General features: G+C 48.4%; 1 protein-coding gene across 2 annotated transcripts in view; it reads right to left on the bottom strand.

The window, feature by feature from the left end:
- Positions 1-22,900, bottom strand: part of tyro3 (TYRO3 protein tyrosine kinase) — a 535,899-nt gene that overhangs the window by 267,254 nt on the left and 245,745 nt on the right. For both annotated transcript variants that reach the window (XM_072486187.1, XM_072486188.1), the window contains exon 4: positions 18,923-19,096. In XM_072486187.1, coding sequence (XP_072342288.1) covers positions 18,923-19,096 — 174 coding nt within the window. The remainder of the gene's footprint in view (positions 1-18,922; positions 19,097-22,900) is intronic.

Genomic DNA, 22,900 nt, shown 5'->3' with positions numbered 1-22,900 from the left:
CAGACTCTCAGTGAGAGCGTTCAATATCAATACAGTGACAGACTCCCAGGGAGAGAGTTCAACATCAATACAGTGACAGACTCCCAGTGAGAGAGTTCAATATCAGTACAGTGACAGACTCCCAGTGAGAGAGTTCAATATCAATACAGAGACAGATTCTCAGTGAGAGAGTTCAATATCAATACAGTGACAGACTCCCAGTGAGAGAGTTCAATATCAATACAGAGACAGACTCCCACTGAGAGAGTTCAGTATCAATACAGTGACAGACTCCCAGTGAGATAGTTCAGTATCAATACAGAGACAGACTCTCAGTGAGAGTTCAGTATCAATACAGTGACAGACTCCCAGTGAGAGAGTTCAATATCAATACAGAGACAGACTCTCAGTGAGAGAGTTCAATTCAATACAGAGACAGACTCCCATTGAGAGAGTTCAGTATCAATACAGTGGCAGATTCCCAGTGAGAGAGTTCAGTATCAATACAGTGACAGACTCTCAGTGAGAGAGTTCAGTATCAATACAGTGGCAGATTCCCAGTGAGAGAGTTCAGTATCAATACAGTGACAGACTCCCAGAGAGAGAGTTTGATATCAATACAGTGGCAGATTCGAAGTGAGAGAGTTCAGTATCAATACAGTGACAGACTCCCAGTGAGAGAGTTCAATTCAATACAGAGACAGACTCCCATTGAGAGAGTTCAGTATCAATACAGTGGCAGATTCCCAGTGAGAGAGTTCAGTATCAATACAGTGACATTCTCCCAGTGAGAGAGTTCAATATCAATACAGTGGCAGATTCCCAGTGAGAGAGTTCAGTATCAATACAGTGACAGACTCCCAGTGAGAGAGTTCAATATCGATAGAGAGGCAGACTCTCAGTGAGAGAGTTCAATATCAATACAGAGTCAGTCTCCGACGGAGAGAGTTCAGTATCAATACAGTGACAGACTCCCAGTGAGAGAGTTCAATATCAATACAGTGAGAGACTCCCAGTGAGAGAGTTCAGTATCAATACAGTGACAGACTCCCAGTGAGAGAGTTCAATATCAATCGTGACAGACTCCCAGTGAGATAGTTCAGTATCAATACAGTGACAGATTCCCAGTGAGAGACTTCAATATCAATACAGTGGCAGATTCCCAGTGAGAGAGTTCAGTATCAATACAGTGACAGACTCCCAGTGAGAGAGTTCAATATCAATACAGTGACAGACTCCTAGTGAGAGAGTTCAATATCAATACAGAGACAGACTCCCAGTGAGAGAGTTCAGTATCAATACAGTGACAGACTCCCAGTGAGAGAGTTCAATATCAACACAGTGACAGACTCCCAGTGAGAGAGTTCAATATCAATACAGTGACAGACTCCCAGTGAGAGAGTTCAATATCAATACAGTGACAGACTCTCAGTGAGAGAGTTCAATATCAATACAGTGACAGACTCCCAGTGAGAGAGTTCAATATCAATACAGTGACAGACTCCCAGTGAGAGAGTTCAGTATCAATACAGTGACAGACTTCCAGTGAGAGAGTTCAATATCAATACAGTGACAGACTCCCAGTGAGAGAGTTCAATATCAATACAGAGACAGATTCTCAGTGAGAGAGTTCAATATCAATACAGTGACAGACTCCCAGTGAGAGAGTTCAATATCAATACAGAGACAGACTCCCACTGAGAGAGTTCAGTATCAATACAGTGACAGACTCTCAGTGAGAGAGTTCAATATCAATACAGTGACAGACTCCCACTGAGATAGTTCAGTATCAATACAGTGACAGACTCCCAGTGAGGGAGTTCAGTATCAATACAGTGACAGACTCCCAGTGAGAGAGTTCAGTATCAATACAGTGACAGACTCCCAGTGAGAGAGTTCAGTATCAATACAGTGACAGACTCTCAGTGAGAGAGTTCAGTATCAATACAGTGACAGACTCCCAGTGAGAGAGTTCATTATCAATAGAGTGACAGACTCCCAGTGAGAGAGTTCAATATCAATACAATGACAGACTCCCAGTGAGAGAGTTCAGTATCAATACAGTGACAGACTCCCAGTGAGAGAGTTCAGTATCAATACAGTGACAGACTCCCAGTGAGAGAGTTCAGTATGAATACAGTGACAGACTCCCAGTGAGAGAGTTCAGTATCAATACAGTGACAGACTCCCAGTGAGAGAGTTCAATATCAATACAATGACAGACTCCCAGTGAGAGAGTTCAGTATCAATACAGTGACAGACTCCCAGTGAGAGAGTTCAGTATCAATACAGTGACAGACTCCCAGTGAGAGAGTTCAATATCAATACAGTGACAGACTCCCAGTGAGAGAGTTCAATATCAATACAGTGGCAGACTCCCAGTGAGAGAGTTCAGTATCAATACAGTGACATTCTCCCAGTGAGAGAGTTCAATATCAATAGTGACAGACTCCCAGTGAGATAGTTCAGTATCAATACAGTGACAGACTCCCAGTGAGAGAGTTCAGTATCATACAGTGACAGACTCCCAGTGAGAGAGTTCAGTATCAATACAGTGACAGACTCCCAGTGAGAGAGTTCAATATCAATACAATGACAGACTCCCAGTGAGAGAGTTCAGTATCAATACAGTGACAGACTCCCAGTGAGAGAGTTCAATATCAATACAGTGACAGACTCCCAGTGAGAGAGTTCAGTATCAATACAGTGACAGACTCCCAGTGAGAGAGTTCAATATCAATACAGTGACAGACTCCCAGTGAGAGAGTTCAGTATCAATACAGTGACAGACTCCCAGTGAGAGAGTTCAGTATCAATACAGTGACAGACTCCCAGTCAGAGAGTTCAATATCAAAACAATGACAGACTCCCAGTGAGAGAGTTCAATATCAATACAGTGACAGACTCCCAGTGAGAGAGTTCAGTATCATAGAACATAGAACATAGAACAATACAGCGCAGTACAGGCCCTTCGGCCCACGATGTTGCACCGAAACAAAAGCCATCTAACCTACACTATGCCATTATCATCCATATGTTTATCCAATAAACTTTTAAATGCCCTCAATGTTGGCGAGTTCACTACTGTAGCAGGTAGGGCATTCCACGGCCTCACTACTCTTTGTGTAAAGAACCTACCTCTGACCTCTGTCCTATATCTATTACCCCTCAGTTTAAAGTTATGTCCCCTCGTGCCAGCCATATCCATCCGCGGGAGAAGGCTCTCACTGTCCACCCTATCCAACCCCCTGATCATTTTGTATGCCTCTATTAAGTCTCCTCTTAACCGTCTTCTCTCCAACGAAAACAACCTCAAGTCCATCAGTCTTTCCTCATAAGATTTTCCCTCCATACCAGGCAACATCCTGGTAAATCTCCTCTGCACCCGCTCCAAAGCCTCCACGTCCTTCCTATAATGCGGTGACCAGAACTGTACGCAATACTCCAAATGCGGCCGTACCAGAGTTCTGTACAGCTGCAACATGACCTCCCGACTCCGGAACTCAATCCCTCTACCAATAAAGGCCAACACTCCATAGGCCTTCTTCACAACCCTATCAACCTGGGTGGCAACTTTCAGGGATCTATGTACATGGACACCTAGATCCCTCTGCTCATCCACACTTTCAAGAACTTTACCATTAGCCAAATATTCCGCATTCCTGTTATTCCTTCCAAAGTGAATCACCTCACACTTCTCTACATTAAACTCCATTTGCCACCTCTCAGCCCAGCTCTGCAGCTTATCTATATCCCTCTGTAACCTGCTACATCCTTCCACACTATCGACAAGACCACCGACTTTAGTATCGTCTGCAAATTTACTCACCCACGCTTCTGCGCCTTCCTCTAGGTCATTGATAAAAATGACAAACAGCAACGGCCCCAGAACAGATCCTTGTGGTACTCCACTTGTGACTGTACTCCATTTTGAACATTTCCCATCAACCACCACCCTCTGTCTTCTTTCAGCTAGCCAATTTCTGATCCACATCTCTAAATCACCCTCAATCCCCAGCCTCCATATTTTTTGCAATAGCCTACCGTGGGGAACCTTATCAAACGCTTTGCTGAAATCCATATACACCACATCAACTGCTCTACCCTCGTCTATCTGTTCAGTCACCTTCTCAAAGAACTCAATAAGGTTTGTGAGGCATGACCTACCCTTCACAAAGCCATGCTGACTATCCCTGATCATATTATTCCTATCTAGATGATTATAAATCTTGTCTCTTATAATCCCCTCCAAGACTTTACCCACTACAGACGTGAGGCTCACCGGTCTATAGTTGCCGGGGTTGTCTCTGCTCCCCTTGTTGAACAAAGGGACCACATTTGCTGTCCTCCAGTCCTCTGGCACTATTCCTGTAGCCAATGATGACATAAAAATCAAAGCCAAAGGTCCAGCAATCTCTTCCCTGGCCTCCCAGAGAATCCTAGGATAAATCCCATCAGGTCCCGGGGACTTATCTATTTTCAGCCTGTCCAGAATTGCCAACACCTCTTCCCTACGTACCTCAATGCCATCTATTCTATTAGCCTGGGGCTCAGCATTCTCCTCCACAACATTATCTTTTTCCTGAGTGAATACTGACGAAAAATATTCATTTAGTATCTTGCCTATCTCTTCAGACTCCACACACAATTTCCCATCCCTGTCCTTGACTGGTCCTACTCTTTCCCTAGTCATTCGCTTATTCCTGACATACCTATAGAAAGCTTTAGGGTTTTCCTTGATCCTTCCTGCCAAATACTTCTCATGTCCCCTCCTTGCTCGTCTTAGCTCTCTCTTTAGATCCTTCCTCGCTACCTTGTAACTATCCATCGCCCCAACCGAAACTTCACACTTCATCTTCACATAGGCCTCCTTCTTCCTCTTAACAAGAGATTCCACTTCCTTGGTAAACCACGGTTCCCTCGCTCGACGCCTTCCTCCCTGTCTGACCGGTACATACTTATCAAGAACACGCAGTAGCTGATCCTTGAACAAGCCCCACTTATCCAGTGTGCCCAACACTTGCAGCCTACTTCTCCACCTTATCCCCCCCAAGTCACGTCTAATGGCATCATAATTGCCCTTCCCCCAGCTATAACTCTTGCCCTGCGGTGTATACTTATCCCTTTCCATCATTAACGTAAACGTCACCGAATTGTGGTCACTGTCCCCAAAGTGCTCTCCTACCTCCAAATCCAACACCTGGCCTGGTTCATTACCCAAAACCAAATCCAACGTGGCCTCGCCTCTTGTTGGCCTGTCAACATATTGTTTCAGGAAACCCTCCTGCACACACTGTACAAAAAACGACCCATCTATTGTACTCGAACTATATCTTTTCCAGTCAATATTTGGAAAGTTAAAGTCTCCCATAATAACTACCCTGTTACTTTCGCTCATATCCAGAATCATCTTCGCCATCCTTTCCTCTACATCCCTAGAACTATTAGGAGGCCTATAAAAAACTCCCAACAGGGTGACCTCTCCTTTCCTGTTTCTAACTTCAGCCCATACTACCTCAGAAGATGAGTCCCCATCTAGCATCCTCTCCGCCACCGTAATACTGCTCTTGACTAGCAGCGCCACACCTCCCCTCTTTTGCCTCCTCCTCTGAGCTTACTAAAACACCTAAACCCCGGAACCTGCAACATCCATTCCTGTCCCTGCTCTATCCATGTCTCCGAAATGGCCACAACATCGAAGTCCCAGGTACCAACCCATGCTGCCAGTTCCCCTACCTTGTTTCGTATACTCCTGGCATTGAAGTAGACACACTTCAAACCACCTACCTGAACACTGGCCCCCTCCTGCGACGTCAAATCTGAGCTCCTGACCTCTATACTCTCATTCTCCCTTACCCTAAAACTACAATCCAGGTTCCCATGCCCCTGCTGCATTAGTTTAAACCCCCCCAAAGAGCACTAACAAATTTCCCCCCCAGGATATTTGTGCCCCTCAGGTTCAGATGTAGACTATCCTGTCTGTAGAGGTCCCACCTTCCCCAGAAAGAGCCCCAGTTATCCAAAAATCCGAATCCCTCCCGCCTGCACCATCCCTGTAGCCACGTGTTTAAATGCTCTCTCTCCCTATTCCTCATCTCACTATCACGTGGCACGGGCAACAACCCAGAGATAACAACTCTGTTTGTTCTAGTTCTGAGCTTCCATCCTAGCTCCCTGAAAGCCTGCCTGACATCCTTGTCCCCTTTCCTACCTCTGTCGTTAGTGCCAATGTGGACCACGACTTGGGGCTGCTCCCCCTCCCCGCTAAGGACCCGGAAAACACGATCTGAGACATCACGTACCCTTGCACCTGGGAGGCAACATACCAAACGTGAGTCTCTCACGCTCCCACAAAATCTCCTATCTGTGCCCCTGACTATAGAGTCCCCAATTACTAATGCTCTGCTCCTCTCCCCCCTTCCCTTCTGAGCAACAGGGACAGACTCCGTGCCAGAGGCCCGTACCCCATGGCTTACCCCTGGTAAGTCCCCCCCCCCACAAGTATCCAAAGCGGTATACTTGTTTCTCAGGGGAACGACCGCAGGGGATCCCTGCACTGACTGCTTTTTCCCAGTCCCTCTTACAGTTACCCACCTATCTCCAATCTTTGGTGTAACTAATTCCCTGAAGCTGCTATCTATGACCCCTTCTGCCTCCCGAATGATCCGAAGTTCTTCCAACTCCAACTCCAGTTCCCTAACTCGGTCTTGGAGGAGCTGGAGATGGCAGCACTTCCTGCAGGTAAAATCAGCAGGGACACTAACTGCATCCCTCACCTCAAACATCCTGCAGGAGGAACATTGCACTCCCTTCCCTGCCATTCCTCTAACTTTCTACCAAGATCTGGCTAACAACTAAATTAAATTTTTATAAAAAATAATAATAATATAATAAAATATGGTACTTACCTCAGACCAATGGGTTTTATTATTAGGTTAGAGGAGGAGGGTGGGTGGGAGACACTACACGTGTAGTGTCTCGGGTTTCCTCTCCACCAGAACTTATTGGTGAGGGTCTTCCCAGACGTCCGCGGGTCGACTTCCTGTTCCCGCCTAAAAAACTAATTTAAAAAAAAAAGAAAAATTCTCAGCTCCTGCTGAGAATTCCGCAATGCTCCCGCTGAAACTGACTCACCAGCTGTTCTCCCGCCGAAATCGACTGGCCTGCCCCTGCAAAGACAAGTGCTTTTAAAGGTTGACTTACCTCCCAGCAACCTCCTTCCGCAATGCTCCCGCTGAAACTGACTCACCAGCTGTTCTCCCGCCGAAATCGACTGGCCTGCCCCTGCAAAGACAAGTGCTTTTAAAGGTTGACTTACCTCCCAGCAACCTCCTTCCGCAATGCCTCCGCTGAAACTGACTCACCAGCTGTTCTCCCGCCGAAATCGATTGGCCTGCCCCTGCAAAGACAAGTGCTTTTAAAGGTTGACTTACCTCCCAGCAACCTCCTTCCGCAATGCCTCCGCTGAAACTGACTCACCAGCTGTTCTCCCGCCGAAATCGACTGGCCTGCCCCTGCAAAGACAAGTGCTTTTAAAGGTTGACTTACCTCCCAGCAACCTCCTTCCGCACTGCTCCCGCTGAAACTGACTCACCAGCTGTTCTCCCGCCGAAATCGACTGGCCTGCCCCTGCAAAGACAAGTGCTTTTAAAGGTTGACTTACCTCCCAGCAACCTCCTTCCTCAATGCTCCCGCTGAAACTGACTCACCAGCTGGTCTCCCGCCGAAATCGACTGGCCTGCCCCTGCAAAGACAAGTGCTTTTAAAGGTTGACTTACCTCCCAGCAACCTCCTTCCGCAATGCTCTCGCTGAAAGTGACTCACCAGCTGTTCTCCCGCCGAAATCGACTGGCCTGCCCCTGCAAAGACAAGTGCTTTTAAAGGTTGACTTACCTCCCAGCAACCTCCTTCCGCAATGCTCCCGCTGAAACTGACTCACCAGCTGTTCTCCCGCCGAAATCGACTGGCCTGCCCCTGCAAAGACAAGTGCTTTTAAAGGTTGACTTACCTCCCAGCAACCTCCTTCCGCAATGCTCCCGCTGAAACTGACTCACCAGCTGTTCTCCCGCCGAAATCGACTGGCCTGCCCCTGCAAAGACAAGTGCTTTTAAAGGTTGACTTACCTCCCAGCAACCTCCTTCCGCAATGCTCCCGCTGAAACTGACTCACCAGCTGTTGTCCCGCCGAAATCGACTGGCCTGCCCCTGCAAAGACAAGTGCTTTTAAAGGTTGACTTACCTCCCAGCAACCTCCTTCCGCAATGCTCCCGCTGAAACTGACTCACCAGCTGTTCTCCCGCCGAAATCGACTGGCCTGCCCCTGCAAAGACAAGTGCTTTTAAAGGTTGACTTACCTCCCAGCAACCTCCTTCCGCAATGCTCCCGCTGAAACTGACTCACCAGCTGTTGTCCCGCCGAAATCGACTGGCCTGCCCCTGCAAAGACAAGTGCTTTTAAAGGTTGACTTACCTCCCAGCAACCTCCTTCCGCAATGCTCCCGCTGAAACTGACTCACCAGCTGTTCTCCCGCCGAAATCGACTGGCCTGCCCCTGCAAAGACAAGTTCTTTTAAAGGCTGACTTACCTCCCAGCAACCTCCTTCCGCAATGCTCCCGCTGAAACTGACTCACCAGCTGTTCTCCCACCGAAATCGACTGGCCTGCCCCTGCAAAGACAAGTGCTTTTAAAGGTTGACTTACCTCCCAGCAACCTCCTTCGGCATTGCTCCCGCTGAAACAGACTCACCAGCTGTTCTCCCGCCGAAATCGACTGGCCTGCCCCTGCAAAGACAAGTGCTTTTAAAGGTTGACTTACCTCCCAGCAACCTCCTTCCGCAATGCTCCCGCTGAAACTGACTCACCAGCTGTTCTCCCGCCGAAATCGACTGGCCTGCCCCTGCAAAGACAAGTGCTTTTAAAGGTTGACTTACCTCCCAGCAACCTCCTTCCGCAATGCTCCCGCTGAAACTGACTCACCAGCTGTTCTCCCGCCGAAATCGACTGGCCTGCCCCTGCAAAGACAAGTGCTTTTAAAGGTTGACTTACCTCCCAGCAACCTCCTTCCACAATGCTCCCGCTGAAACTGACTCACCAGCTGTTCTCCCGCCGCAATCGACTGGCCTGCCCCTGCAAAGACAAGTGCTTTTAAAGGTTGACTTACCTCCCAGCAACCTCCTTCCGCAATGCTCCCGCTGAAACTGACTCACCAGCTGTTCTCCCGCCGAAATCGACTGGCCTGCCCCTGCAAAGACAAGTGCTTTTAAAGGTTGACTTACCTCCCAGCAACCTCCTTCCGCAATGCTCCCGCTGAAACTGACTCACCAGCTGTTCTCCCGCCGAAATCGACTGGCCTGCCCCTGCAAAGACAAGTGCTTTTAAAGGTTGACTTAGCTCCCAGCAACCTCCTTCCGCAATGCTCCCGCTGAAACTGACTCACCGGCTGTTCTCCCGCCGAAATCGACTGGCCTGCCCCTGCAAAGACAAGTGCTTTTAAAGGTTGACTTACCTCCCAGCAACCTCCTTCCGCAATGCTCCCGCTGAAACTGACTCACCAGCTGTTCTCCCGCCGAAATCGACTGGCCTGCCCCTGCAAAGACAAGTGCTTTTAAAGGTTGACTTACCTCCCAGCAACTTCCTTCCGCAATGCTCCCGCTGAAACTGACTCACCAGCTGTTCTCCCGCCGAAATCGACTGGCCTGCCCCTGCAAAGACAAGTGCTTTTAAAGGTTGACTTAGCTCCCAGCAACCTCCTTCCGCAATGCTCCCGCTGAAACTGACTCACCAGCTGTTCTCCCGCCGAAATCGACTGGCCTGCCCCTGCAAAGACAAGTGCTTTTAAAGGTTGACTTACGTCCCAGCAACCTCCTTCCGCAATGCTCCCGCTGAAACTGACTCACCAGCTGTTCTCCCGCCGAAATCGACTGGCCAGCCCCTGCAAAGACAAGTGCTTTTAAAGGTTGACTTACCTCCCAGCAACCTCCTTCCGCAATGCTCCCGCTGAAACTGACTCACCAGCTGTTCTCCCGCCGAAATCGACTGGCCAGCCCCTGCAAAGACAAGTGCTTTTAAAGGTTGACTTACCTCCCAGCAACCTCCTTCCGCAATGCTCCCGCTGAAACTGACTCACCAGCTGTTCTCCCGCCGAAATCGACTGGCCTGCCCCTGCAAAGACAAGTGCTTTTAAAGGTTGACTTACCTCCCAGCAACCTCCTTCCGCAATGCCTCCGCTGAAACTGACTCACCAGCTGTTCTCCCGCCGAAATCGACTGGCCTGCCCCTGCAAAGACAAGTGCTTTTAAAGGTTGACTTACCTCCCAGCAACCTCCTTCCGCACTGCTCCCGCTGAAACTGACTCACCAGCTGTTCTCCCGCCGAAATCGACTGGCCTGCCCCTGCAAAGACAAGTGCTTTTAAAGGTTGACTTACCTCCCAGCAACCTCCTTCCTCAATGCTCCCGCTGAAACTGACTCACCAGCTGGTCTCCCGCCAAAATCGACTGGCCTGCCCCTGCAAAGACAAGTGCTTTTAAAGGTTGACTTACCTCCCAGCAACCTCCTTCCGCACTGCTCCCGCTGAAACTGACTCACCAGCTGTTCTCCCGCCGAAATCGACTGCCTTGCCCCTGCAAAGACAAGTGCTTTTAAAGGTTGACTTACCTCCCAGCAACCTCCTTCCGCAATGCTCCCGCTGAAACTGACTCACCAGCTGGTCTCCCGCCGAAATCGACTGGCCTGCCCCTGCAAAGACAAGTGCTTTTAAAGGTTGACTTACCTCCCAGCAACCTCCTTCCGCAATGCTCCCGCTGAAACTGACTCACCAGCTGTTCTCCCGCCGAAATCGACTGGCCTGCCCCTGCAAAGACAAGTGCTTTTAAAGGTTGACTTACCTCCCAGCAACCTCCTTCCGCAATGCTCCCGCTGAAACTGACTCACCAGCTGGTCTCCCGCCGAAATCGACTGGCCTGCCCCTGCAAAGACAAGTGCTTTTAAAGGTTGACTTACCTCCCAGCAACCTCCTTCCGCAATGCTCCCGCTGAAACTGACTCACCAGCTGTTCTCCCGCCGAAATCGACTGGCCTGCCCCTGCAAAGACAAGTGCTTTTAAAGGTTGACTTACCTCCCAGCAACCTCCTTCCGCAATGCTCCCGCTGAAACTGACTCACCAGCTGTTCTCCCGCCGAAATCGACTGGCCTGCCCCTGCAAAGACAAGTGCTTTTAAAGGTTGACTTACCTCCCAGCAACCTCCTTCCGCAATGCTCCCGCTGAAACTGACTCACCAGCTGTTCTCCCGCCTAAATCGACTGGCCTGCCCCTGCAAAGACAAGTGCTTTTAAAGGTTGACTTACCTCCCAGCAACCTCCTTCCGCAATGCTCCCGCTGAAACTGACTCACCAGCTGTTCTCACGCCGAAATCGACTGGCCTGCCCCTGCAAAGACAAGTGCTTTTAAAGGTTGACTTACCTCCCAGCAACCTCCTTCCGCAATGCTCCCGCTGAAACTGACTCACCAGCTGTTCTCCCGCCGAAATCGACTGGCCTGCCCCTGCAAAGCCAAGTGCTTTTAAAGGTTGACTTACCTCCCAGCAACCTCCTTCCGCAATGCTCCCGCTGAAACTGACTCACCAGCTGTTCTCCCGCCGAAATCGACTGGCCTGCCCCTGCAAAGACAAGTGCTTTTAAAGGTTGACTTACCTCCCAGCAACCTCCTTCCGCAATGCTCCCGCTGAAACTGACTCACCAGCTGTTGTCCCGCCGAAATCGACTGGCCTGCCCCTGCAAAGACAAGTGCTTTTAAAGGTTGACTTACCTCCCAGCAACCTCCTTCCGCAATGCTCCCGCTGAAACTGACTCACCAGCTGTTCTCCCGCCGAAATCGACTGGCCTGCCCCTGCAAAGACAAGTTCTTTTAAAGGTTGACTTACCTCCCAGCAACCTCCTTCCGCAATGCTCCCGCTGAAACTGACTCACCAGCTGTTCTCCCACCGAAATCGACTGGCCTGCCCCTGCAAAGACAAGTGCTTTTAAAGGTTGACTTACCTCCCAGCAACCTCCTTCGGCATTGCTCCCGCTGAAACTGACTCACCAGCTGTTCTCCCGCCGAAATCGACTGGCCTGCCCCTGCAAAGACAAGTGCTTTTAAAGGTTGACTTAGCTCCCAGCAACCTCCTTCCGCAATGCTCCCGCTGAAACTGAGTCACCAGCTGTTCTCCCGCCGAAATCGACTGGCCTGCCCCTGCAAAGACAAGTGCTTTTAAAGATTGACTTACCTCCCAGCAACCTCCTTCCGCAATGCTCCCGCTGAAACTGACTCACCAGCAGTTCTCCCGCCGAAATCGACTGGCCTGCCCCTGCAAAGACAAGTGCTTTTAAAGGTTGACTTACCTCCCAGCAACCTCCTTCCGCAATGCTCCCGCTGAAACTGACTCACCAGCTGTTCTCCCGCCGAAATCGACTGGCCTGCCCCTGCAAAGACAAGTGCTTTTAAAGGTTGACTTACCTCCCAGCAACCTCCTTCCGCAATGCTCCCGCTGAAACTGACTCACCAGCTGTTCTCCCGCCGAAATCGACTGGCCTGCCCCTGCAAAGACAAGTGCTTTTAAAGGTTGACTTACCTCCCAGCAACCTCCTTCCACAATGCTCCCGCTGAAACTGACTCACCAGCTGTTCTCCCGCCGCAATCGACTGGCCTGCCCCTGCAAAGACAAGTGCTTTTAAAGGTTGACTTACCTCCCAGCAACCTCCTTCCGCAATGCTCCCGCTGAAACTGACTCACCAGCTGTTCTCCCGCCGAAATCGACTGGCCTGCCCCTGCAAAGACAAGTGCTTTTAAAGGTTGACTTACCTCCCAGCAACCTCCTTCCGCAATGCTCCCGCTGAAACTGACTCACCAGCTGTTCTCCCGCCGAAATCGACTGGCCTGCCCCTGCAAAGACAAGTGCTTTTAAAGGTTGACTTAGCTCCCAGCAACCTCCTTCCGCAATGCTCCCGCTGAAACTGACTCACCGGCTGTTCTCCCGCCGAAATCGACTGGCCTGCCCCTGCAAAGACAAGTGCTTTTAAAGGTTGACTTACCTCCCAGCAACCTCCTTCCGCAATGCTCTCGCTGAAACTGACTCACCAGCTGTTCTCCCGCCGAAATCGACTGGCCTGCCCCTGCAAAGACAAGTGCTTTTAAAGGTTGACTTACCTCCCAGCAACCTCCTTCCGCAATGCTCCCGCTGAAACTGACTCACCAGCTGTTCTCCCGCCGAAATCGACTGGCCTGCCCCTGCAAAGACAAGTGCTTTTAAAGGTTGACTTAGCTCCCAGCAACCTCCTTCCGCAATGCTCCCGCTGAAACTGACTCACCAGCTGTTCTCCCGCCGAAATCGACTGGCCTGCCCCTGCAAAGACAAGTGCTTTTAAAGGTTGACTTACGTCCCAGCAACCTCCTTCCGCAATGCTCCCGCTGAAACTGACTCACCAGCTGTTCTCCCGCCGAAATCGACTGGCCAGCCCCTGCAAAGACAAGTGCTTTTAAAGGTTGACTTACCTCCCAGCAACCTCCTTCCGCAATGCTCCCGCTGAAACTGACTCACCAGCTGTTCTCCCGCCGAAATCGACTGGCCAGCCCCTGCAAAGACAAGTGCTTTTAAAGGTTGACTTACCTCCCAGCAACCTCCTTCCGCAATGCTCCCGCTGAAACTGACTCACCAGCTGTTCTCCCGCCGAAATTGACTGGCCTGCCCCTGCAAAGACAAGTGCTTTTAAAGGTTGACTTACCTCCCAGCAACCTCCTTCCGCAATGCTCCCGCTGAAACTGACTCACCAGCTGTTCTCCCGCCGAAATAGACTGGCCTGCCCCTGCAAAGACAAGTGCTTTTAAAGGTTGACTTACCTCCCAGCAACCTCCTTCCGCAATGCTCCCGCTGAAACTGACTCACCAGCTGTTGTCCCGCCGAAATCGACTGGCCTGCCCCTGCAAAGACAAGTGCTTTTAAAGGTTGACTTACCTCCCAGCAACCTCCTTCCGCAATGCTCCCGCTGAAACTGACTCACCAGCTGTTCTCCCGCCGAAATCGACTGGCCTGCCCCTGCAAAGACAAGTTCTTTTAAAGGTTGACTTACCTCCCAGCAACCTCCTTCCGCAATGCTCCCGCTGAAACTGACTCACCAGCTGTTCTCCCGCCGAAATCGACTGGCCTGCCCCTGCAAAGACAAGTGCTTTTAAAGGTTGACTTACCTCCCAGCAACCTCCTTCCGCAATGCTCCCGCTGAAACTGACTCACCAGCTGTTCTCCCGCCGAAATCGACTGGCCTGCCCCTGCAAAGACAAGTGCTTTTAAAGGTTGACTTACCTCCCAGCAACCTCCTTCCGCAATGCTCCCGCTGAAACTGACTCACCAGCTGTTCTCCCGCCGAAATCGACTGGCCTGCCCCTGCAAAGACAAGTGCTTTTAAAGGTTGACTTACCTCCCAGCAACCTCCTTCCACAATGCTCCCGCTGAAACTGACTCACCAGCTGTTCTCCCGCCGCAATCGACTGGCCTGCCCCTGCAAAGACAAGTGCTTTTAAAGGTTGACTTACCTCCCAGCAACCTCCTTCCGCAATGCTCCCGCTGAAACTGACTCACCAGCTGTTCTCCCGCCGAAATCGACTGGCCTGCCCCTGCAAAGACAAGTGCTTTTAAAGGTTGACTTACCTCCCAGCAACCTCCTTCCGCAATGCTCCCGCTGAAACTGACTCACCAGCTGTTCTCCCGCCGAAATCGACTGGCCTGCCCCTGCAAAGACAAGTGCTTTTAAAGGTTGACTTACCTCCCAGCAACCTCCTTCCGCAATGCTCCCGCTGAAACTGACTCACCAGCTGTTCTCCCGCCGAAATCGACTGGCCTGCCCCTGCAAAGACAAGTGCTTTTAAAGGTTGACTTAGCTCCCAGCAACCTCCTTCCGCAATGCTCCCGCTGAAACTGACTCACCGGCTGTTCTCCCGCCGAAATCGACTGGCCTGCCCCTGCAAAGACAAGTGCTTTTAAAGATTGACTTACCTCCCAGCAACCTCCTTCCGCAATGCTCCCGCTGAAACTGACTCACCAGCTGTTCTCCCGCCGAAATCGACTGGCCTGCCCCTGCAAAGACAAGTGCTTTTAAAGGTTGACTTACCTCCCAGCAACCTCCTTCCGCAATGCTCCCGCTGAAACTGACTCACCAGCTGTTCTCCCGCCGAAATCGACTGGCCTGCCCCTGCAAAGACAAGTGCTTTTAAAGGTTGACTTAGCTCCCAGCAACCTCCTTCCGCAATGCTCCCGCTGAAACTGACTCACCAGCTGTTCTCCCGCCGAAATCGACTGGCCTGCCCCTGCAAAGACAAGTGCTTTTAAAGGTTGACTTACGTCCCAGCAACCTCCTTCCGCAATGCTCCCGCTGAAACTGACTCACCAGCTGTTCTCCCGCCGAAATCGACTGGCCAGCCCCTGCAAAGACAAGTGCTTTTAAAGGTTGACTTACCTCCCAGCAACCTCCTTCCGCAATGCTCCCGCTGAAACTGACTCACCAGCTGTTCTCCCGCCGAAATCGACTGGCCTGCCCCTGCAAAGACAAGTGCTTTTAAAGGTTGACTTACCTCCCAGCAACCTCCTTCCGCAATGCTCCCGCTGAAACTGACTCACCGGCTGTTCTCCCGCCGAAATCGACTGGCCTGCCCCTGCAAAGACAAGTGCTTTTAAAGGTTGACTTAGCTCCCAGCAACCTCCTTCCGCAATGCTCCCGCTGAAACTGAGTCACCAGCTGTTCTCCCGCCGAAATCGACTGGCCTGCCCCTGCAAAGACAAGTGCTTTTAAAGGTTGACTTACCTCCCAGCAACCTCCTTCCGCAATGCTCCCGCTGAAACTGACTCACCAGCTGTTCTCCCGCCGAAATCGACTGGCCTGCCCCTGCAAAGACAAGTGCTTTTAAAGGTTGACTTACCTCCCAGCAACCTCCTTCCGCAATGCTCCCGCTGAAACTGACTCACCAGCTGTTCTCCCGCCGAAATCGACTGGCCTGCCCCTGCAAAGACAAGTGCTTTTAAGGTTGACTTACCTCCCAGCAACCTCCTTCCGCAATGCTCCCGCTGAAACTGACTCACCAGCTGTTCTCCCGCCGAAATAGACTGGCCTGCCCCTGCAAAGACAAGTGCTTTTAAAGGTGGACTTACCTCCCAGCAACCTCCTTCCGCAATGCTCCCGCTGAAACTGACTCACCAGCTGTTCTCCCGCCGAAATCGACTGGCCTGCCCCTGCAAAGACAAGTGCTTTTAAAGGTTGACTTACCTCCCAGCAACCTCCTTCCGCAATGCTCCCGCTGAAACTGACTCACCAGCTGTTCTCCCGCCGAAATCGACTGGCCTGCCCCTGCAAAGACAAGTGCTTTTAAAGGTTGACTTACCTCCCAGCAACCTCCTTCCGCAATGCTCCCGCTGAAACTGACTCACCAGCTGTTCTCCCGCCGAAATCGACAGTGATCAATACAGAGACAGACTCCCAGTGAGAGAGTTCAATATCAATACAGTGACAGACTCCCAGTCAGAGAGTTCAGTATAAATACAGTGACAGACTCCCAGTGAGAGAGTTCAATATCAATAGTGACAGACTCCCAGTGAGAGAGTTCAGTATCAATACAGTGACAGACTCCCAGTGAGAGAGTTCAATATCAATAGTGACAGACTCCCAGTGAGAGAGTTCAGTATCAATACAGTGACAGACTCCCAGTGAGAGAGTTCAATATCAATAGTGACAGACTCCCAGTGAGAGAGTTCAGTATCAATACAGTGACAGACTCCCAGTGAGAGAGTTCAGTATCAATACAGAGACAGACTCCCAGTGAGAGAGTTCAATATCAATACAGTGAGAGACTCCCAGTGAGAGGGTTCAGTATCAATACAGTGACAGACTCTCAGTGAGAGAGTTCAATATCAATACAGTGAGAGACTCCCAGTGAGAGAGTTCAGTATCAATACAGAGACAGACTCTCAGTGAGTGAGTTCAATATCAATACAGTGAGAGACTCCCAGTGAGAGAGTTCAGTATCAATACAGTGACAGACTCCCAGTGAGAGAGTTCAATATCAATAGTGACAGACTCCGAGTGAGATAGTTCAGTATCAATACAGTGACAGACTCTCAGTGAGAGAGTTCAGTATCAATACAGTGACAGACTCCCAGTGAGAGAGTTCAGTATCAATACAGAGACAGACTCCCAGTGAGAGAGTTCAATATCAATACAGTGAGAGACTCCCAGTGAGAGAGTTCAATATCAATAGTGACAGACTCCGAGTGAGATAGTTCAGTATCAATACAGTGACAGACTCCCAGTGAGAGAGTTCAGTATCAATACAGAGACAGACTCCCAGTGAGAGAGTTCAGTATCAATACAGTGACAGACTCCCAGTGAGAGAGTTCAATATCAATACAGAGACAGACTCTCAGTGAGTGAGTTCAATATCAATACAGAGACAGACTCTCAGTGAGAGAGTTCAGTATCAATACAGTGACAGACTCCCAGTGAGGGAGTTCAATATCAATACAGTGACAGACTCTCAGTGAGAGAGTTCAGTATCAATACAGTGACAGACTCCCAGTGAGAGAGTTCAATATCAATACAGAGACAGACTCTCAGTGAGAGAGTTCAGTATCAATACAGTGACAGACTCCCAGTGAGAGAGTTCAATATCAATACAGAGACAGACTCCCAGTGAGAGAGTTCAGTATCAATACAGTGACAGATTCCCAGTGAGAGAGTTCAGTATCAATACAGAGACAGACTCTCAGTGAGAGAGTTCAGTATCAATACAGTGACAGACTCCCAGTGAGAGAGTTCAATATCAATACAGTGACAGACTCTCAGTGAGAGAGTTCAATATCAATACAGTGACAGACTCCCAGTGAGATAGTTCAATATCAATACAGTGACAGACTCCCAGTGAGAGAGTTCAGTATCAATACAGTGACAGACTCCCAGTGAGAGTACAGTATCAATACAGACAGATTCCCAGTGAGAGAGTTCAATATCAAGACAGTGACAGACTCCCAGTGAGAGAGTTCAGTATCAATACAGACAGACTCCCAGTGAGAGAGTTCAATATCAATACAGTGACAGACTCCCAGTGAGAGAGTTCAATATCAATACAGTGACAGACTCCCAGTGAGAGAGTTCAGTATCAATACAGTGACAGACTCCCAGTGAGAGTACAGTATCAATACAGACAGATTCCCAGTGAGAGAGTTCAATGTCAAGACAGTGACAGACTCCCAGTGAGAGAGTTCAGTATCAATACAGACAGATTCCCAGTGAGAGAGTTCAATATCAATACAGTGACAGACTCCCAGTGAGAGAGTTCAATATCAATACAGTGACAGACTCCCAGTGAGAGAGTTCAGTATCAATACAGTGACAGACTCCCAGTGAGAGTACAGTATCAATACAGACAGATTCCCAGTGAGAGAGTTCAATATCAAGACAGTGACAGACTCCCACTGAGAGTTCAATATCAATACAGAGACAGATTCCCAGTGAGAGAGTTCAATTTCAATACAGACAGATTCCCAGTGAGAGAGTTCAGTATCAATACAGAGACAGAATCCCAGTGAGAGAGTTCAACATCAATACAGTGACAGATTCCCAGTGAGAGAGTTCAGTATCAATACAGTGACAGACTCTCAAAGAGAGAGATCAATATCAATACAGTGACAGACTCCCAGTGAGAGAGTTCAGTGTCAATACTGTGACAGACTCCCAGTGTGAGGTGCTGATAGTCATACCTGGATAGATTAATTGTTTTATCTGCAGGGTGAAGTCCTCTATCTCCAGCTGCTGATTATCAGGCTTTGATCATCAGCAGTAGGCCTTTGGGTGCCTGGTCTGAGGATTTGTTAAGTCTAATTAATTACTTTTTATGAATTGATCTACCAGATGCTCACATCAGCCATACCTTTAATAGTCAGTACTGAAGGGGATTCTTGTCCTGTTCCATCGACTAAGTCCCCTCCCATCCTCCATTGAATTGCTGTAGGTTTGGGCCTTCCAATAGCAGCACAGGTCAGGTTGAAAGGTGTATCTTTGAATACAATGATGTCCTTTGGTTGCACTGTGATGTATGGCAAACCTAATCAGGAAATAAGGAAAGTTGTTACATATCAACCACATCAAACCTAAATACAGCAGCCCTTCCTATTAATAATATTGGCAGATATTTGGCATTCCATTCAACACTTTTGACATCAATTCCCCACCCTGCATTTACTACCCAACTGTAGAATGGACGGAATCAACACCCCAAAAGATTGTTAGCATGAATCCCCACTACACACTGACCATTTGTCTTTGCCCGACACACAGACCATTTGTCTAAACCCTACACACTGACCATTTGTCTAAACCATATACACTGACCATTTGTCTAAACCCTATACACTGACCATTTGTCTTTGCCCGACACACAGACCATTTGTCTAAACCCTATACACTGACCATTTGTCTTAACCCTACACACTGACCATTTGTCTTAACCCAACACACTGACCATTTGTCTAAACCCGACACACTGACCATTTGTCTTAACCCTACACACTGACCATTTGTCTAAACACTACACACTGATCATTTGTCTAAACTCTACACACTGACCATTTGTCTATACCCGACACACAGACCATTTGTCTTAACCCTACACACTGACCATTTGTCTAAACACTACACACTGATCATTTGTCTAAACTCTACACACTGACCATTTGTCTATACCCGACACACAGACCATTTGTCTAAACCCTACACACTGACCATTTGTCTAAACCCTACACACTGACCATTTGTCTTAAACCTACACACTGACCATTTGTCTAACCCCTACACACTGACCATTTGTCTAAACCCTACTCACTGACCATTTGTCTAAACCCTCCTCACTGGCCATTTGTCTAAACCCTACTCACTGACGGTTTGTCTAAACTCTACACACTGTCCATTTGTCTATTCCCTACACACTGACCATTTGTCTATACCCGACACACAGACCATTTGTCTAAACCCTACACACTGACCATGTGTCTAAACCCTACACACTGACCATTTGTCTAAACCCTATACACTGACCATTTGTCTTAACCCTACACACTGACCATTTGTCATAACCCTATACACTGACCAGTTTGTCTGTACCCTACACACTGACCATTTGTCTAAACCCTACACACTGACCATTTGTCATAACCCTACACACTGACCATTTGTCTAAACCCTACACACTGACCATTTGTCTTAACCCTACACACTGACCATTTGTCTAAACACTACACACTGATCATTTGTCTAAACTCTACACACTGACCATTTGTCTATACCCGACACACAGACCATTTGTCTAAACCCTACACACTGACCATTTCTCTAAACCCTACACACTGACCATTTGTCTTAACCCTACACACTGACTATTTTGTCTAAACCCTACTCACTGACCATTTGTCTAAACCCTACTCACTGACCATTTGTCTTAACCCTATACACTGACCAGTTTGTCTGTACCCTACACACTGACCATTTGTCTTCACCCTACACACTGACCATTTGACTAAACCCTACACACTGACCATTTGTCTTAACCCTACACACTGACCATTTGTCTAAACCCTACATACTGTCCATTTGTCTAAACCCTATACACTGACCATTTGTCTTAACCCTACACACTGACCATTTGTCTAAACCCTACACACTGACCATTTGTCTAAACCCTATACACTGACCATTTGTCTTAACCCTACACACTGACCATTTGTCTAAACCCTACACACTGACCATTTGTCTTAACCTTACACACTGACCATTTGTCTAAACACTACACACAGATCATTTGTCTCAACTCTACACTCTGACCATTTGTCTAAACCCTACACACTGACCATTTGTCTAAACCCTACACACTGACCATTTGTCTTAACCCTACACACTGACCATTTGTCTAACCCCTACACACTGACCATTTGTCTAAACCCTACTCACTGACCATTTGTCTAAACCCTACTCTGACCATTTGTCTAAACCCTACTCACTGACGGTTTGTCTAAACTCTACACACTGTCCATTTGTCTATCCCCTACACACTGACCATTTGTCGAGACCCGGCACACTGACCATGTGTCTAAACCCTACACACTGACTATTTGTCTAAACCCTATACACTGACCATTTGTCTTAACCCTACACACTGACCATTTGTCTTAACCCTATACACTGACCAGTTTGTCTGTACCCTACACACTGACCATTTGTCTTAACCCTACACACTGACCATTTGTCTAAACCCTACACACTGACCATTTGTCTTAACCCTACACACTGACCATTTGTCTAAACCCTACACACTGTCCATTTGTCTTAACCCTACACACTGACCATTTGTCTAAACACTACACACTGATCATTTGTCTAAACTCTACACACTGACCATTTGTCTATACCTGACACACAGACCATTTGTCTAAACCCTACACACAGACCATTTCTCTGAACCCGACACACTGACCATTTGTCTTAACCCTACACACTGACCATTTGTCTAAACCCTACTCACTGACCATTTGTCTAAACCCTACTCACTGACCATTTGTCTTAACCCTATACACTGACCAGTTTGTCTGTACCCTACACACTGACCATTTGTCTTAACACTACACACTGACCATTTGTCTAAACCCTACACACTGACCATTTGTCTTAACCCTACACACTGACCATTTGTCGAAACCCTACACACTGTCCATTTGTCTAAACTCTACACACTGACCATTTGTCTAAACCCTACACACTGACCATTTGTCTATACCCGACACTCAGACCATATGTCAAAACCCTACACACTGACCATTTGTCTAAATACGACACACTGACCATTTGTCTAAACCCTACTCACTGCCCATTTCTCTAAACTCTACACACAGATCATTTGTATAAACTCTACACACTGCCAATTTGTCTGTACCCGACACACTGACCATTTGTCTATACCCGACACTCAGACCATATGTCAAAACCCTACACACTGTCCATTTGTCTAAACTCTACACACTGACCATTTGTCTAAACCCTACTCACTGCCCATTTGTCTAAACTCTACACACTGACCATTTGTCTAAACCCTACTCACTGCCCATTTCTCTAAACTCTACACACTGACCATTTGTCTAAATTCTACACACTGACCATTTGTCTTAACCCGATACACTGACCATTTGTCTGTGCCCTACACACTGATCATTTGTCTAAACTCTACACACTGACCATTTGTCTGTACCCTACACACAGACCATTTGTCTAAACCCGACACACTGACCATTTGTCTAAACCATACACACTGACCGTTTGTCTAAACCCTACACACTGAAGGTTATTCTAAACCCTACACACTGCCAATTTGTCTAAGCGCTACACACCGACCATTTGTCTAAACTCAACACACTGACCATTTGTCTTAACCCTACACACTGACCATTTGTCTAAACCCGACACACTGACCATTTGTCTCAACCTAATACACTGACCATTTGTCTGTACGCTACACACTGACCATTTGTCTAAACTCTACACACTGACCATTTGTCTAAACTCTACACACTGATCATTTGTCTAAACTCTACACACTGCCCATTTGTCTGTACCCTACACACTGACCATTTGTCTGAACCCTACACACTGACCATTTGTCTTAACCCTATATGCTGACCATTTGTCTGTACCCTACACACTGACCATTTGTCTAAACTCTACACACTGACCATTTGTCTAAACTCTACACACTGATCATTTGTCTGTACCCTACACACTGACCATTTGTCTAAACCCTATACACTGACCATTTGTCTTAACCCTATATGCTGACCATTTGTCTGTACCCTACACACTGACGATT

This window comes from Scyliorhinus torazame, chromosome 2, assembly GCF_047496885.1.
Source record: "Scyliorhinus torazame isolate Kashiwa2021f chromosome 2, sScyTor2.1, whole genome shotgun sequence".
Taxonomy (NCBI): domain Eukaryota; kingdom Metazoa; phylum Chordata; class Chondrichthyes; order Carcharhiniformes; family Scyliorhinidae; genus Scyliorhinus; species Scyliorhinus torazame.
The sequence above is the reverse complement of the archived record's forward strand: the minus strand, read 5'-3'. Positions and strand labels throughout refer to the sequence as shown.